Here is a 13,298-nt window from a genome sequence, read left to right as displayed (position 1 = left end):
AACATCATGCGCGTGCGCAGAAGCAGCGAGTCGCAACCCGCGCATGCGCAGACGAGGGGTGCGTTCCTTTCAGGTTGCGAATGTGGCTCCAGAACGGATCCCGTTCGCAACCAGAGGTACCACGGTATTTCAAATATTATATCTCATTTTTCTTCAAGGAGCTCAAGAAGACACAAAGGCTCTCTTCCTCCCCATGTTATTTTCACAACAGACAATTTCCCTCTTCCACCTTATCCCCCCACCCCATCCCTGCCCCTCAGCTTCAGGGGTCAACTGCATCCGAATATGAACTTTCCGCTTAACTACCCTGGCTCCTCCCCCTCACTGGAGTGAGCCTCTAAGGCTAAGTCGTCATCCCTGCAGTGATGCACCTTGTGGCAGTGAGTTCTGTATGCTGCGGGGTGCGGATGTCTGGGACCTCAGGGTGAAAGGTGAGTGATACATTCAAATATAATAATTAATAAAAAGTTCTGAATCTTCTATGTGTCCATTTCAGTGGACAACACTGAATTCAAGCACTTTAGGAAAAACAGGCTCTACTCCATGCATACTCTTTCAGAAACCAACATCTCCCTTCACCCTCTACCACTCCCCCTCCCCCTCCCCAAATTAAAACACCAATACACACACACACACACACACACACACACACTTTTTAGCCTTTTCCTCACAGGGAAACACAATGGCCTTTGCAGGGTGGGGGTGGCATCTAAAGTGTCCCGCATGGTGACCCCTCTGGGAGCCCCCTGCCCTCATTCCGGCAGGTTGACTGCCCTACCTGTCAGCTCCTGGAAGGAGGTGTAGGGCTTCATGCCAAACCTCTTCCGGTATTCGTTGAAGGACTGGAGGCGCAGCAGCCTTGACTCCTCAATGACTCCAATGGCCACTTTAAGAAGCTGCTTGTGGATGTTCGGTACCCCACCAATCTGAAAAGCCAATGGAGAGGCTTGGTTAGCAGGAGGGGAGGGGCCAAGCCACCTAGATTTCCCACCCACCCTTGAGAAGTTCCCGTTTGCATGTAATCATAAGTAATTTGTTGGGATGGTTGGGGGGTCAGATATAGCCTGCAGACCATCCGTTGGGAGGGCAGGGGTCAAAATCCAAATCCCACTTCTGACACCAAAGTTGCTTCCACAGCTGCAGGACTGAGGCTCTGCTTTTCTACAGTCAGCAGGAAGGGTACGGTAATTAAAATGGTGGTTTGGGGCAGCACTTAATATAGCACTGTGGTCCCATTAAGTCTCTCCCTGGGACCATGTAATGTCTACTCACATGTAATTCTCCTTCAGTTAAGGGTCCCCTGCAATGTTAAGAAGTTCTTTACATGTCCTTCCTTTCTAGTCCACAAGGCTGAGGGATTTGTGGTGAATTGCCCCTTGATTAGTCAGTTCCTGTTCCCCATTAGTGGCTTTAATTACCCTTCATTGTTTACTTCTCCCCTCTTCTTTCTTTATGGAGCTATAATTTTCCTTCTCTTAAGGTGCAGCTGATCACAAATCCCTCAGCTGCACTGAACAGGAAGCAATAAAATAGCCTGTGAGCAAGAAAACTTTGAATGAGCAGTAACCCTTAAAATCCTCAGCCATGCTGGCCAGGCATTTATATGAAAACAGCCTTTTATGGGAGGGAGGGGAAGAAAGAGACCACAAATCAGCACTGCAAAAAAACAAAGACAGACAACAGCAAATGCACTGTTCAAACTCTTATCCAGACTCTCTGCAACAGTGGTTCCCAAGTGGGTGCTATCACCCCCTGGGGGAGGATTACCTAGTGGGGTGCTAAGAGGCAAGTGTGTGCTGGAGATGGGTGCCTCTGAGCGTGCTGAGTGTACAGTTACCATTGGCCAGTTTACACCTTCCTAAAGCAAAACACCTTCCTCACTTTATATTTAAAGTTTTACTGCTCCTCTCATTGTCAAATCTGTGTCCTTTGTTCATGTTTGTTTAGCTAATTATTGGCAACAGCTATTTATTTTCTGATAAGTTAGTGACCATGAATCTGTGGTAGATGAAGTGTGTGTGTACAGTGCTTTTTTCCTTTAAAAAAAAATGTTTAGGGGTCCTCTTTTTCCTACTCATATTGAAATACTGCCCCTCAATGAGGCCAAACTTAGATTCACAAAGCGTACCCCTGCGTCCCCCAGAAAAAAGCATTGTGTGTATGTGTGTGTGTGTATGAATGATTCCTGCGATTTTAAACCAGGTATTGGGAAACTGATTTCACTTCATCAAGCCCATCTGTCACATTCAGAATTTACTGAACAGTGAAATAGTTACTAAAGGTGGTATCTAAGTCTCTTGCTAAGCTGATATCACTGGATCAAGTTCATCAGTTCTGTTGACTTAATTACACTAAATAGTTTTAATTCGATTTTCAACAAATGTGTGCTTAATTCTCACCGTTTTGAATTTTATTCTGTTGGTATCTTCCACCGTGGGTCATGTAAACAGCTATTCTTAATAATCCTTTTTATAGGGTAGGGGGACACTGGGGCAAGTTTGCAAAACCAGGGGGCAGTGGCCCAGAAAAGCTGGGGAACCACTGATCTATTAGAACTGAAAGCTGACAGCTCCAGCTGGCATGGTACGGCTACTTGAGGTATGTCAGTTCCCTAGGTTCGCTCGCTTTCGCATCCTGGTGGACCAAGAACCATCCTGCTCCTCAAGATTGGCTTGGCCCTTTGGGATGGGTGTGGCCAATGCACCCACCTGCCCAGCTTGCTGCCTGGAGAAGGCATCTACAAGGGCCTCCACTCCATAGTCTATCAGCATAGTGGTGTTGTAGACAAACTGGTTGTAGCTGTACTCTTGATCCTGGATCTTGAAGGTATCTGGCATCAGTGGATGCCAGTGGTAGAGCTGGTTGAATTCCACTGCAATGCGGTTCCGGTACTGGAACTGGACTCCAAAGAGGAGTTCTGGGTCGAACTTCAGCTGTAGGAAGTAGCCACTCAGATGCTGGACATAGTCCTCAATGACGATCTTGATGGTCTCACCTGGGAAGAGCAGAGGGAGGGAGTCAAGGGGTGAGGATGCAGGCAACTGAGTTTGGGATCTAAGAAGTAAGAGGAGGCCATTGGATCAGGCCAAAGGGGCCCCATCTAGCCCAGCATCCTGTCCTTCCAGTGGCCTCCAGATGCCCAATGGGAATCCAGCAAACAGGATTCAAGCACAGGAGACTTCTCCCTTCCTGTGGTTTCCAGCTTCTGCTTTCAGGAGCACTGCTGCTCCTAACTGCAGAAGCAGAGCACAACCATCATAGCTAGAAGCGATTGACAGCCGTCTCCTCCATGAATTTGTCTATCCCTTTTTAAAACCGATCTAGTTCGGTGGCTATCGCTGCCTCCTGTGGTTCCATAGTTTAACTATATGGTGCATGAAGAAGGACTGAATCTTCCAACACTCAGCTTCACTGGATGTCCCTGAGTTCTAGTGCTATGCATTCTGACAGGCCAAAAGGCAGGGTATGAATAAATATATTATTATTATTATTATTATTATTATTATTATTATTAGGGGGGGGAGAGACTTTTCTCTCTCCACTTTCTCCATGCTAGGCCTAACATTCTATACTTCTATTATGTCACTCACCTTCTCTTAAACTAAAAAGCCGCAAACATCTCACCTTGCCAATCCCACCTAAGCCCTGAAGATAATAAGGGCTTGGTGGTCCATTCCATAACAAAGTTTTTAACATACAAACATCGATCTGCAAGATGGTATTATCATGCTGGACTTTGGAGCTGTACCAGCTTCTTAATCTGTCCAAACAGGTCAAGAATCCAGGAAGTCTGATGCTTTTTAAAATACTGGTGGTAAAACAGTCAGCTTCACAGATTTCGCCTCTCTTGTTCCTTTGGTAGTGGACTCCACTGGAGGTATTTCAACAGAGGTTGGGTGGCCTTCTGTCAGGGATTCTTTAGCTGAGATTCCTAAATTGCAGGGGGTTGGATGATATGATATGGGTGTGTGGGTGTGTGTGTGGAATATCTTTCCAATGCTACCATTTTACAAGTCTATAGTTTTCAAATGCAAATTGTTTCCTCATTAATTGATGGAGAATGGGTGTGTGTGTGTGTGTGTGTGTGTGTGTGTAGGAAATAACACTGGAAGAATGTTGGCATGGCACTTGGTTGGAACACCCCACTGCCCTGTTGCCCTCCCCCACAACCCTCCCCCCTCACACACCAATAAGAATGAGCCTTGCGGTCTGGAACAGCTGCTCATCATCCCAGGTGGGGTGAATCTGCTTGAGAAGGTCACAGACGCGGTTGTGCTCGCGGAGCCAAATGGTGGCATACATCATGAGTCCCGGGAGCAGCCCAAACACCTCCTGGCCCACAGCCAGCTGCTTTTCTGCGGGGATGTGCTTTGGGTAGATCATGTGCACGGGGGCGTCCAGTACCGTCGGGGGATAAATTTCCCCTTTCACCACCTAGGGAGGTGAGAGAGGAAGGGTGCGCGTCAGGGGTGCATCTCAAACACCTCGCAGGCCCAAGCTATCTCCCATATCATGTTCTCCCATACGAACCTGCCCTTCTCTTGGTCCCATCACCCTCATCTGCATGCTTCATAACCTGCCCAGGAAATATTTATTCTGAAGGGGATTAGAGACATTCTAAAACCAGACAAATAAAACACAGATTTGCCTCCTGTGGCATTGGACAGAGTACCCCACCTGGGATGATGAGCAGGCCAGACTGTTTGCCCATCTAGCCCAGTATTGACTATTTTGATTGGCAGCAGCTGTCTAGGGTCATCATGTTTTGCTCTCCCGAGGCAGGAGGATCATTTAACCACTTTCATACCTGGTATTTCAACTTCCCGTCTCGGAAGAGCCTCAGTTCATGTTGGCGTTCCAAGTTGTCTCCATATAAATGTCCAAGATCCACCTGCAGAAAAGGTCCAGGTGGTTACAGCTCATGAAACTGTAGCAGTTGCTTTGTATTTAGAAATTTTGAAAGCATGTAAGTACATCAGAAGACCCCTGAAGCCGGATCAGGCTAGTGGTTTCCAACAACTGGTATTTGAAGCATCACTGCCTCCAGCTGCAGATATAGAAGAAGCTCTTTCTAACTACTCACATTTATAAACTTCTTAAACGTATATTTTATATTCTGCATAAACTGCTTAGAGATGTTATTGCTTACCTGGTAGCCAAATTCAGGTAACATAAAATAAAGAATTTAAAGCATTGGTGTGCAATAAAACAATATAAAAATTAACCTGTGTAAGTAATTTCTTCCCTGCCCATCCTGCCCCTCCCCCTGGCCAAAAAAAAAAAAAAAAAGTACTGTGTTAGGGTTTAAACCTACTTGGGAATAAGTCACACACCCTGATGGGGAGTGGATTAATTGCCCTTCCCTTGTATTTTTCTGCTCTTGATTCCACCCACCCGACTCAGGGAACAGCTTTTCCTTTTCCAAAAGGACTGCCAGACTTTCAATATTATTTATCTAATGTATTCATATTCTTGGAAGTGAGTGATGTGGGTTTGGGAGGTGAGTCTGGATGATGCCATGTCTCCCTTCCAATTCTTGGGGTCCTGTACCTGGGGAGTGTTAGATTCAAAGAGAGGGTCCTACTGCTGAACTAGCCAGAGAAGTTTCTTTGTAAGACGATGGCCTTGGCTGGCCACTGTAGTGTCCTCATCCGCATCCCAAAAGGATGGGGTCCATTGCAAGAGCTACAATGAAGGGATGAGGCCCTCCAGGCTGATGGGCGGGTCTTTCCTCTCCCTTCTCACCTGGCTGCTAGGTAAGACAACAAGAGCCAGGGTGGTGTGTGTGAGCTGAGCTGAAAAAAGCAGGCTGGAAGCTGGAGACCCAGAGACACGCTTGCTCTGTGCTGGATCCCAAAACCCATTGGAATGTTAATGCTGTGAGTCTCTCCATCTTACACTCAGGTTGTATAGATGTGTGAATAAAACTGCATACAGTCATACCTCGGGTTGAAGTAGCTTTGGGTTGAGCGTTTTCGGGTTGCGCTCCGTGGTGACCCGGAAGTAACGGAACGCGTTACTTCCGGGTTTCACTGCTCGTGCGTGTGCAGACACTCAAAATGATGTCATGTGCATGCGCGGAAGCGGTAATTGGCAACCCGTGCATGCGCAGACGTGGGTTGCGTTCACTTCAGGGTGCGAATGGGGCTCCGGAACGGATCCCATTCGCATCCAGAGGTACCACTGTATCCTAAAGACACCGCAATCTCCGATGACCTTCGTCTCAAGGAAACTGAACCTGGGTAAGCACCTGGAACCCCTGGAGTCTCTCACTACCTGGGAGATTAGGGTGGCATTTAACCAACCTTTCAGGATGTGCATGCTTGCAAGGTGGTATACATGCTTCCATTTGACATATGGTTTGTTTTGTCACCCAATGCCAAGAGAAACTCATGCTTCACATGCCGTTTTACCCTCCTTTCTGTATCCACTGGAATTCTCTTTGTCCTCATGGTCCTCATTGGGTGGAGCCCAAGCATTGCCCGCAAAAGCCCTTGACTAAAGCAACCCTCACTGAACTCTGCACAGCTCTTTTAAATGTGAAGCCACCATTGACCTTCTGAGGGCCTTGAACCAGGCAGCTGCAGAAGTGGGCACTCCACTTGGCCCCAGAAAAAGTTCTGTCTTTCCTCCATTCTACCATGTTTTCTTCCACCCCTTCATCAAGGCTGCAATGTGCGGGACTTCATTTGTGCCTGATCCAGAAGCTGCAGTTAGTGCAGAAGGCTGCAGCATGGTTGCTAATACCTGTGCTCAGAGACCTGCACTGGTTGAGAGTGTATTAACTTATGGTCTATGTGTGTGGTTTGGGAGCTGCACGGTCAGGGGGAAAACAACGCTGTCCAGGGTTGTAAAGACTGCGGAGAGAATAATAGGGTGCACTCTTCCCACCTTGGATCAAATCTATGCTTCCAGGTGCCTAAGAAAGCTGCAGGGATAGTGTGCACCCTGGAAATTATCTCTTCCAGCTTCTGCCTTCTGGAAGAAGGTCCAGGGTTATAAAGACTAGGACTAGCTGCCTGAGAAACAGTTTCTATCTAAATGCGATTTTGGTTTTAAAAGCATTGTAAGGTAGTCTCTATGGGAGTATATTGTATTCAGTTATGGGGTATCAGAGTTTTTAGGGGGCTAACCAGGTTGGGATAGCAGGCTTGTTGGGTTTTGAATGTTTTATGTAGATTTTTCAATTTCGTTGTTCTGTATGGGACAATGACAATAAAGATTATCGTATCAAGCCTACCCAGTTGAGATAATTCCAAACTGTTTTAGTGTTTTAACTTTTGTATGTTTTAAAGTACTGTTGTAATTTTGTCTTGATTTTGTTTGTTTGTTTTATCTTTTTGCAAGCCACTTTGAGGTTCTTTCTTTTTTAAAAAAGAAATCAAGCGGTGCATATCAATGTTGTACTGGGGTGGGGGGGTGGGAACCACCTTTGAGGGTCACTCCATGCCCTTATTTCTGCAGCAGTAGACCCAGGATGAGGCTTTGAAGGCCCCCCAGGATTTAGCATGCTAGGGCTCTGCTCACCCCATGGCCTAGAGCCCTGGTGAAGCCATGACCCATCTTCCCAGACGTCTTGAAGAACTGGTGAGTGAAGTGTTGGGCAAAGAACGCAAACATCAAGTTTGTCCCCTGGGGGTCCGGGTGGAATTTCTTGCGCAGGAAAAACTCTTCAGCTACCAGCTGTGCGTCAGGAAGCTGCGGTGGCCCTGCAAGGGAGGAACGAAAAACCAATTCCAAGATTGCCCCTCTGGCGTGTGGCTAAGAGTTCATCTCTCCTGTCCATTTATTTAATAGAATCATAGAACAGCTGAGTTGGAAGGGACCCCAATGGCCACTTAATCCAACTCCCTGCAGCGCTGGAGTCACAGCTAAAGCTGCAAGACCCCTGTAGCCAAGGCAGGGGGCTCAAGCATGCCCTTATAGGAAACACCACTAATAATAATAACTTTTGAAAATCAAAATTGAAGTGGTTAAAGGTGATAGTAAACAGCTGCAGAATTGAGTGGTGGCTTTCATATGTGAATGAACCACTACAAAGACTCCCATCCAAGCAACTCAAAGACAAGGCTTTTCAATGGAGTTAGTTCACATCAAGGCTCAGTTTAGTAGCTCTGGCTGGAAGGTGTGTGAACACACAGCAGGAGAGCAAATAGAAACACACACCAGTCAACCAGAGGGGGAGTTTTGATGTGCATGGACTCCAATTCATTTAAGAAACAGGCCATAAAATCAGACCCACAAGTCTGTACTTAGGAGATCCACCAACTTTAGCTGGGCCAGTTGTCAAATTGTTGGAGTACAGAGCTAAAGGCACCTTTGCTTTGTTTTCTGAAGCCACACTTTTCTTCTGACAACGGGAGCAGTCAATTTGGTTGATAAACATTCTCACAAGCTTTCTTCAATATCCACAAAAGGTGCCCAGAATGATATGAAGGCCATGTTCACACAGTACGTTTAAAGCGCTATGACACCACTTTAAACAGTTGCGGCTTCCCACAAAGGCTTATGGGAACTGTTAATTTGTTAAGGGTGGTGAAGGTTGTTAGGAGATTCCCTGTTTTCCTCACAGAAGCACTACTATTCTCAGGACTCTCGATGAGGAGGGATTGATTATTAAGCCACTCTAGGAGTTGTAGCTCTGCAAGAGAGATAACAACTTTTCTCAATCCATTTTCTTGCATAATTTTGTGAGAGAGCCAGGATGGTATTGGGGTTAGTGTACTGGACTACAAACTAGGAGACCAGGATTCAAATCCACACTCAGCTATGAAGTTCACTGGGTGTGACCTTGCGCTAGTCACAGTCTCTCAGCCTGACCTACCTCACAGGAGATTAAATTAGGAGAGGGAGAACCATGTAAGCCAGATTGAGTGCCTTGGAGAAAAAGCTGGGACACAAATGCAAGAAATACATTTTCTATTCTATCATGTCACCTTTTGTCTAAACCAGGGGTCAGCAAACTTTTTCAGCAGGGGGCCAGCCCACTGTCCCTCAGACCTTCTGGGGGGCCAGACTATATTTTGAAAAAAATAATAATGAACGAATTCCTATGCCTCACAAATAACCCAAAGATGCATTTTAAATAAAAGCACACATTCTACTCATGTGAAAACATGCTGATCCCCGGACGGTCCACAGGCCGGATTTAGGAGGTGACTGGGCAGGATCCAGCCCCCAGGCCTTAGTTTGCCTACTCATGGTCTAAACTAAAAGGTCCCAAACACTGCAACGTTTCCTTGCAGGAGAGTCATAGTGTCCCCTTGATCATCTGGGCTGCCCTTTTCTGAATCTTGCCCAACCCTGAAACATCCTTTCCTGAGGTGAGGAGACTGAGTCTGATAGTAGAACAGACACTCTCAGAACTTTTGAGTGGGGAAACCTCCTCCACAGCAGGCAGTGGCTTCTCCTGCGACGGAAATATTCAGGCAGCAAGGATGCTGCAGTTGTAATATCCTGAGTTGCAGACGGAAGCATAGAATTGTAGAGTTGGAAGGGCCCCAAAGGGTCATCTAGTCCAACCCCCTGCAATGCGGGAATCACAATTAATGTGCCCCTGACAGATGACCAGCCAAGCTCTGTTCAAAAACCAAAGAGAGTCCACAACCTCCCGAGAGAGTCTGTTCCACTGCTGAACAGCTCTTACTGTGGGAAAGTCCTTTCCTATGTTGAGTCGGAATATCCTTTCTTGTAACCTGAAGCCGTTGGTTCCAGAGAGGCAGAAAACAAGCTTGCTCCCTCTTCCATGTGACAGCCCTTCAGGTATTTGAAGATGGCTATCATATTTCCTTTCAGTCTCCTCTTCTCCAAGCTAAACATATCCAATTCCTTCAACCATTCCTCATAAGGCTTGGTTTGTAGGTCTTGTTTGCACTGTGCATTGGGTCAGACTAGACAATTTGAAAGAGCTCTTCAGCTCTGTGCCTGTTATTGAACCTATCACTGACGAGGCAAATAAATAAACAAACCCTCGCCCTGAGCTGCGTCCCCTCCCTAATAACACAGCCCTCCTTACCAGCCCACACCTAGATGCTATCAACGGAAACTCCCACACTACACCACTTTCATCTCTCGGAAAAGTTAAGCCATGTGACACAGCTGTGAAGGCAGGAATGGACTTGATACGGAGCAGATTTCGCTGCTGCTATCTTAAGAGAAAAGTTAAGCTGGGGTGGAGGCCCTGCTGAGCTGCACCCACCTTTGGTTCCCATTGGCGTGGGGCAGTCGGTGGGCACCGGTGGGAGCACCCTAGTGAAATAGCTGACATTGGCGTAGGACTCCCAGCTGATGTAGCCATGGGCGGAATTGTACGTGGGTGGACTGGGGATGAGATTGGCTCGGACTGCAGAGAAAGAGAGAGAGGGAGGGAGGGAGAGAGAGAGAGAAGAGGGCAAAATAAACCTCCATGGAACACTGCCAACTGACACCTTCACCACAGTGATGCTCTTGGGCAGGGGTCCGCAAGGTTTACCTTGCCTGCGCCGGTTCACTCCAGAGGAGATCCCTCCATGGCCCATGATTTCCAGCACCTGTGTCTGCACAGACGTGATTTTCAGTGCCGCGGAAGCGAGTCCCCGTGCTGTGCTGGTTTAGTGCACTGCGTGGGGACTCGCCGAGCAGGCAGCTCAGTTTGGGGGTGGCTCGTGAGCTGGTTAAATGACCCCCATGGGCCGCTTGTGGCCAATGGGCCTTAGGTTGCCGACCCCTGCTTTTAGGGATCTCCCATTTGTTGCCAGTGTGGCTTGTTCTGTAGAGCATGAAATCTCCAGATCCCCACGGTAAACTGGCATGTTGGATCCTCTCCCCTCCAGCGGTTTCTGGCAAATGACATTTGGAATGATTGCTGCCTCCAAATGTGCTGAGCAAAGCTATTGTGGCTAGGAGCCATCACTGCCTCCTGTAGGAGCCAATCGGCCCAATGGATTGTGCCCTCCGTGCTAATTAGTGGGAAACCTGGGTGAACTGCTGGAAGCATCAATAGGATATGGATCCTTCTTGCCAAGATCTCAGGATTCCTGGGATGATTCCCTGGCCCCCTTGTGCAATCATGCTCAAAAGCTCACTTTTGGGGGGTAAGAGTTGTTTGGTTGTTTGGTTGTTTGTTTGTTTGGTGGTCATAGAGTCTGCCCCCCAATCACCCTAAGTCCCGCTCTCAATCTACTGCTCTTCACTTACTCGTCAGCACCAAACGCATCAAAGTGTCCCGGATGAAGGTGTTGTTGACAATGGTCCAGAACCACTGGAAGTGGGTCAGGATGAAATGATAGAAGGCTGGGCTCGGCTTCAGGGCATCGCGCAACCGCGTCCAGAACTCCGCTGGGAAAGAAAACACAAATATTTTATAATCATAGAGTTAGAAGATGATGATGATGAAGAAGAAGAAGAAGAAGAGTTTGGATTTGAAATCCCACTTTATCACTACCCTAAGGAGTCTCAAAGTGGCTAACATTCTCCTCCCCCCCCCAACAAACACTCTGCGAGGTGAGTGGGGCTGAGAGACTTCAGAGAAGTGTGACTGGCCCAAGGTCACCCAGCAGCTGCATGTGGAGGAGCGGGGAAGCGAACCCGGTTCACCAGATTACGAGTCCACCGCTCTTAACCACTACACTACACTGGCTCTCTGCTACACCACACTGGAAGGGACCTAAAGAGTCATCCACTCCAGTCCTCTGCAATTCAGGAATTACAGCTAAAAAATCCCTGCTCATCCAGAATCCTGTTGTTCCCACAGACTCCATCCAGATGTGCCCAGAAAGCAGGCAGGCACAGCAGCAGGCAGGCAACCCCCCCCCCCCGTTGCTTGGCCCCAGCACCTGGTATTTGGAGGTAGACTGCCACTAGACTTGGAGGCTTCCTTCTTAGCTATCAGGGGCAAAGTATCTGCTTTTCATGCATGGTTCAGTCCCCAATGACTTCTCTAGGTAGGGCAGGGAATTTCCTCCTATGAAAGCCTGGACAGCCTGTCAGTGTCAACAGTGCTAAGCTGGATGGACCGGAGGTCTGACTCAGTATAATGCTGCTCCCTTTGTTCCTATCAGAATGTCGCCAGAGGAGCCCGGATGGATAATGCCAAAGCTCAGCCCACCCAGTGCAACATCTAGTTTTCCCTGACAGCCAAGCAGATTATCTCTGGGGAGCCCAACAAATGGAGGCACTGAAGCAACGTGCCTCACTGATAACTGGTATTTGCAGGTAGATGCCTCTGAACATGGAGGTTTCCCCCCTTTCTATCCATAATCCCTGGCTTTCTTCTGGCCCATGTAGGACCAGTTTGGATAGTTGGCCTTGGTGAAGATTTGACGTTTTCATCCCCAAAAAGTTGTTGATTTGAGTTTCTACTGAAATGAGGCTACATTTTAATGTTGTACTTATTCTTGTTTTTAAGTTGTATTTTAATCAGTTGTTTTTATACCTGGTGTTAGCTGCCCTGAGCCCGGTCTTGGCTGGGGAGGGTGGGGTGTAAATAAAATTTATTATGATTATGATTAATGACTAATAGCTATCAACAGATAACCATAGCTGTCAAGTGTCCCTTATTTGAAGGGACAGTCCCTTATTCCAGCGCCATGTCCTGCTGCTGTCCCTTATTGATGGATGTCCCTTAAATGTCCCTTAAATGATGTCCCTTAAATTTCAAAGGAAGCAGTGCTAAAGAAGGATAGAATTTTCTTTATGTATGCTACCACAGCAGCAAGAATACTCATCGCAAAGCACTGGAAGACTCAAGATTTACCCACTCTGGAAGAATGGCAGATGAAGGTGATAGACTACCGTATTTTTCGCTCTATAACACGCACCTGACCATAACACGCACATCATTTTTAGAGGAGGAAAACAAGGGGAAAAAACATTCTGAATGAAACAGTGGATGTATCATTTTTGTGCTTCATGCTGTGGCCACAGACATGTGATCTGATGGTGAATTTGGGCTGACCCAATGCAAAGATCCTGAGGATCCATGTGGATCCATGCTTTGTAATCATGTTTTTGCACCATTGCAGCCCCAGACAACAGTGGGTGCGTGATTTGGGGGGGGGGCAGGCTGTAGCCATGGACATGCTATGTTATCTGGTGGTGAATTTGGGGGTGACCTAATGCAAAGATCCTGAGGATCCATGTGGATCCATGCTTTTTAGCCACATTTTTGCACCATTGCAGCCCCAAGCAACAGTGGGTGCATGATTTTGGGGGGGCAGGCTGTAGCCATGGACATGTTATGTGCTCTGATGGTGAATTTTGGGGTGACCCAATGCAAAGATCCATGTGGATCCATGCTTTTTAACCACATTTTTGCACCA

General features: G+C 47.3%; 1 protein-coding gene across 1 annotated transcript in view; it reads right to left on the bottom strand.

Annotated features, from left to right (window-relative positions):
• The window catches only part of PTGS1 (prostaglandin-endoperoxide synthase 1), a 61,139-nt gene that overhangs the window by 2,468 nt on the left and 45,373 nt on the right, over positions 1 to 13,298 (bottom strand). The window contains exons 4-10 of the mRNA XM_082208927.1: positions 11,176 to 11,316; positions 10,199 to 10,342; positions 7,528 to 7,709; positions 4,808 to 4,891; positions 4,188 to 4,434; positions 2,709 to 2,995; positions 779 to 926 (exon numbers count right to left, since the gene is read on the bottom strand). Coding sequence (XP_082065053.1) covers positions 779 to 926; positions 2,709 to 2,995; positions 4,188 to 4,434; positions 4,808 to 4,891; positions 7,528 to 7,709; positions 10,199 to 10,342; positions 11,176 to 11,316 — 1,233 coding nt within the window. The remainder of the gene's footprint in view (positions 1 to 778; positions 927 to 2,708; positions 2,996 to 4,187; positions 4,435 to 4,807; positions 4,892 to 7,527; positions 7,710 to 10,198; positions 10,343 to 11,175; positions 11,317 to 13,298) is intronic.

Source organism: Podarcis vaucheri (assembly GCF_965113315.1).
Source record: "Podarcis vaucheri genome assembly, chromosome: Z".
In the NCBI taxonomy this organism is placed as follows: Eukaryota; Metazoa; Chordata; class Lepidosauria; order Squamata; family Lacertidae; genus Podarcis; species Podarcis vaucheri.
The sequence above is the reverse complement of the archived record's forward strand: the minus strand, read 5'-3'. Positions and strand labels throughout refer to the sequence as shown.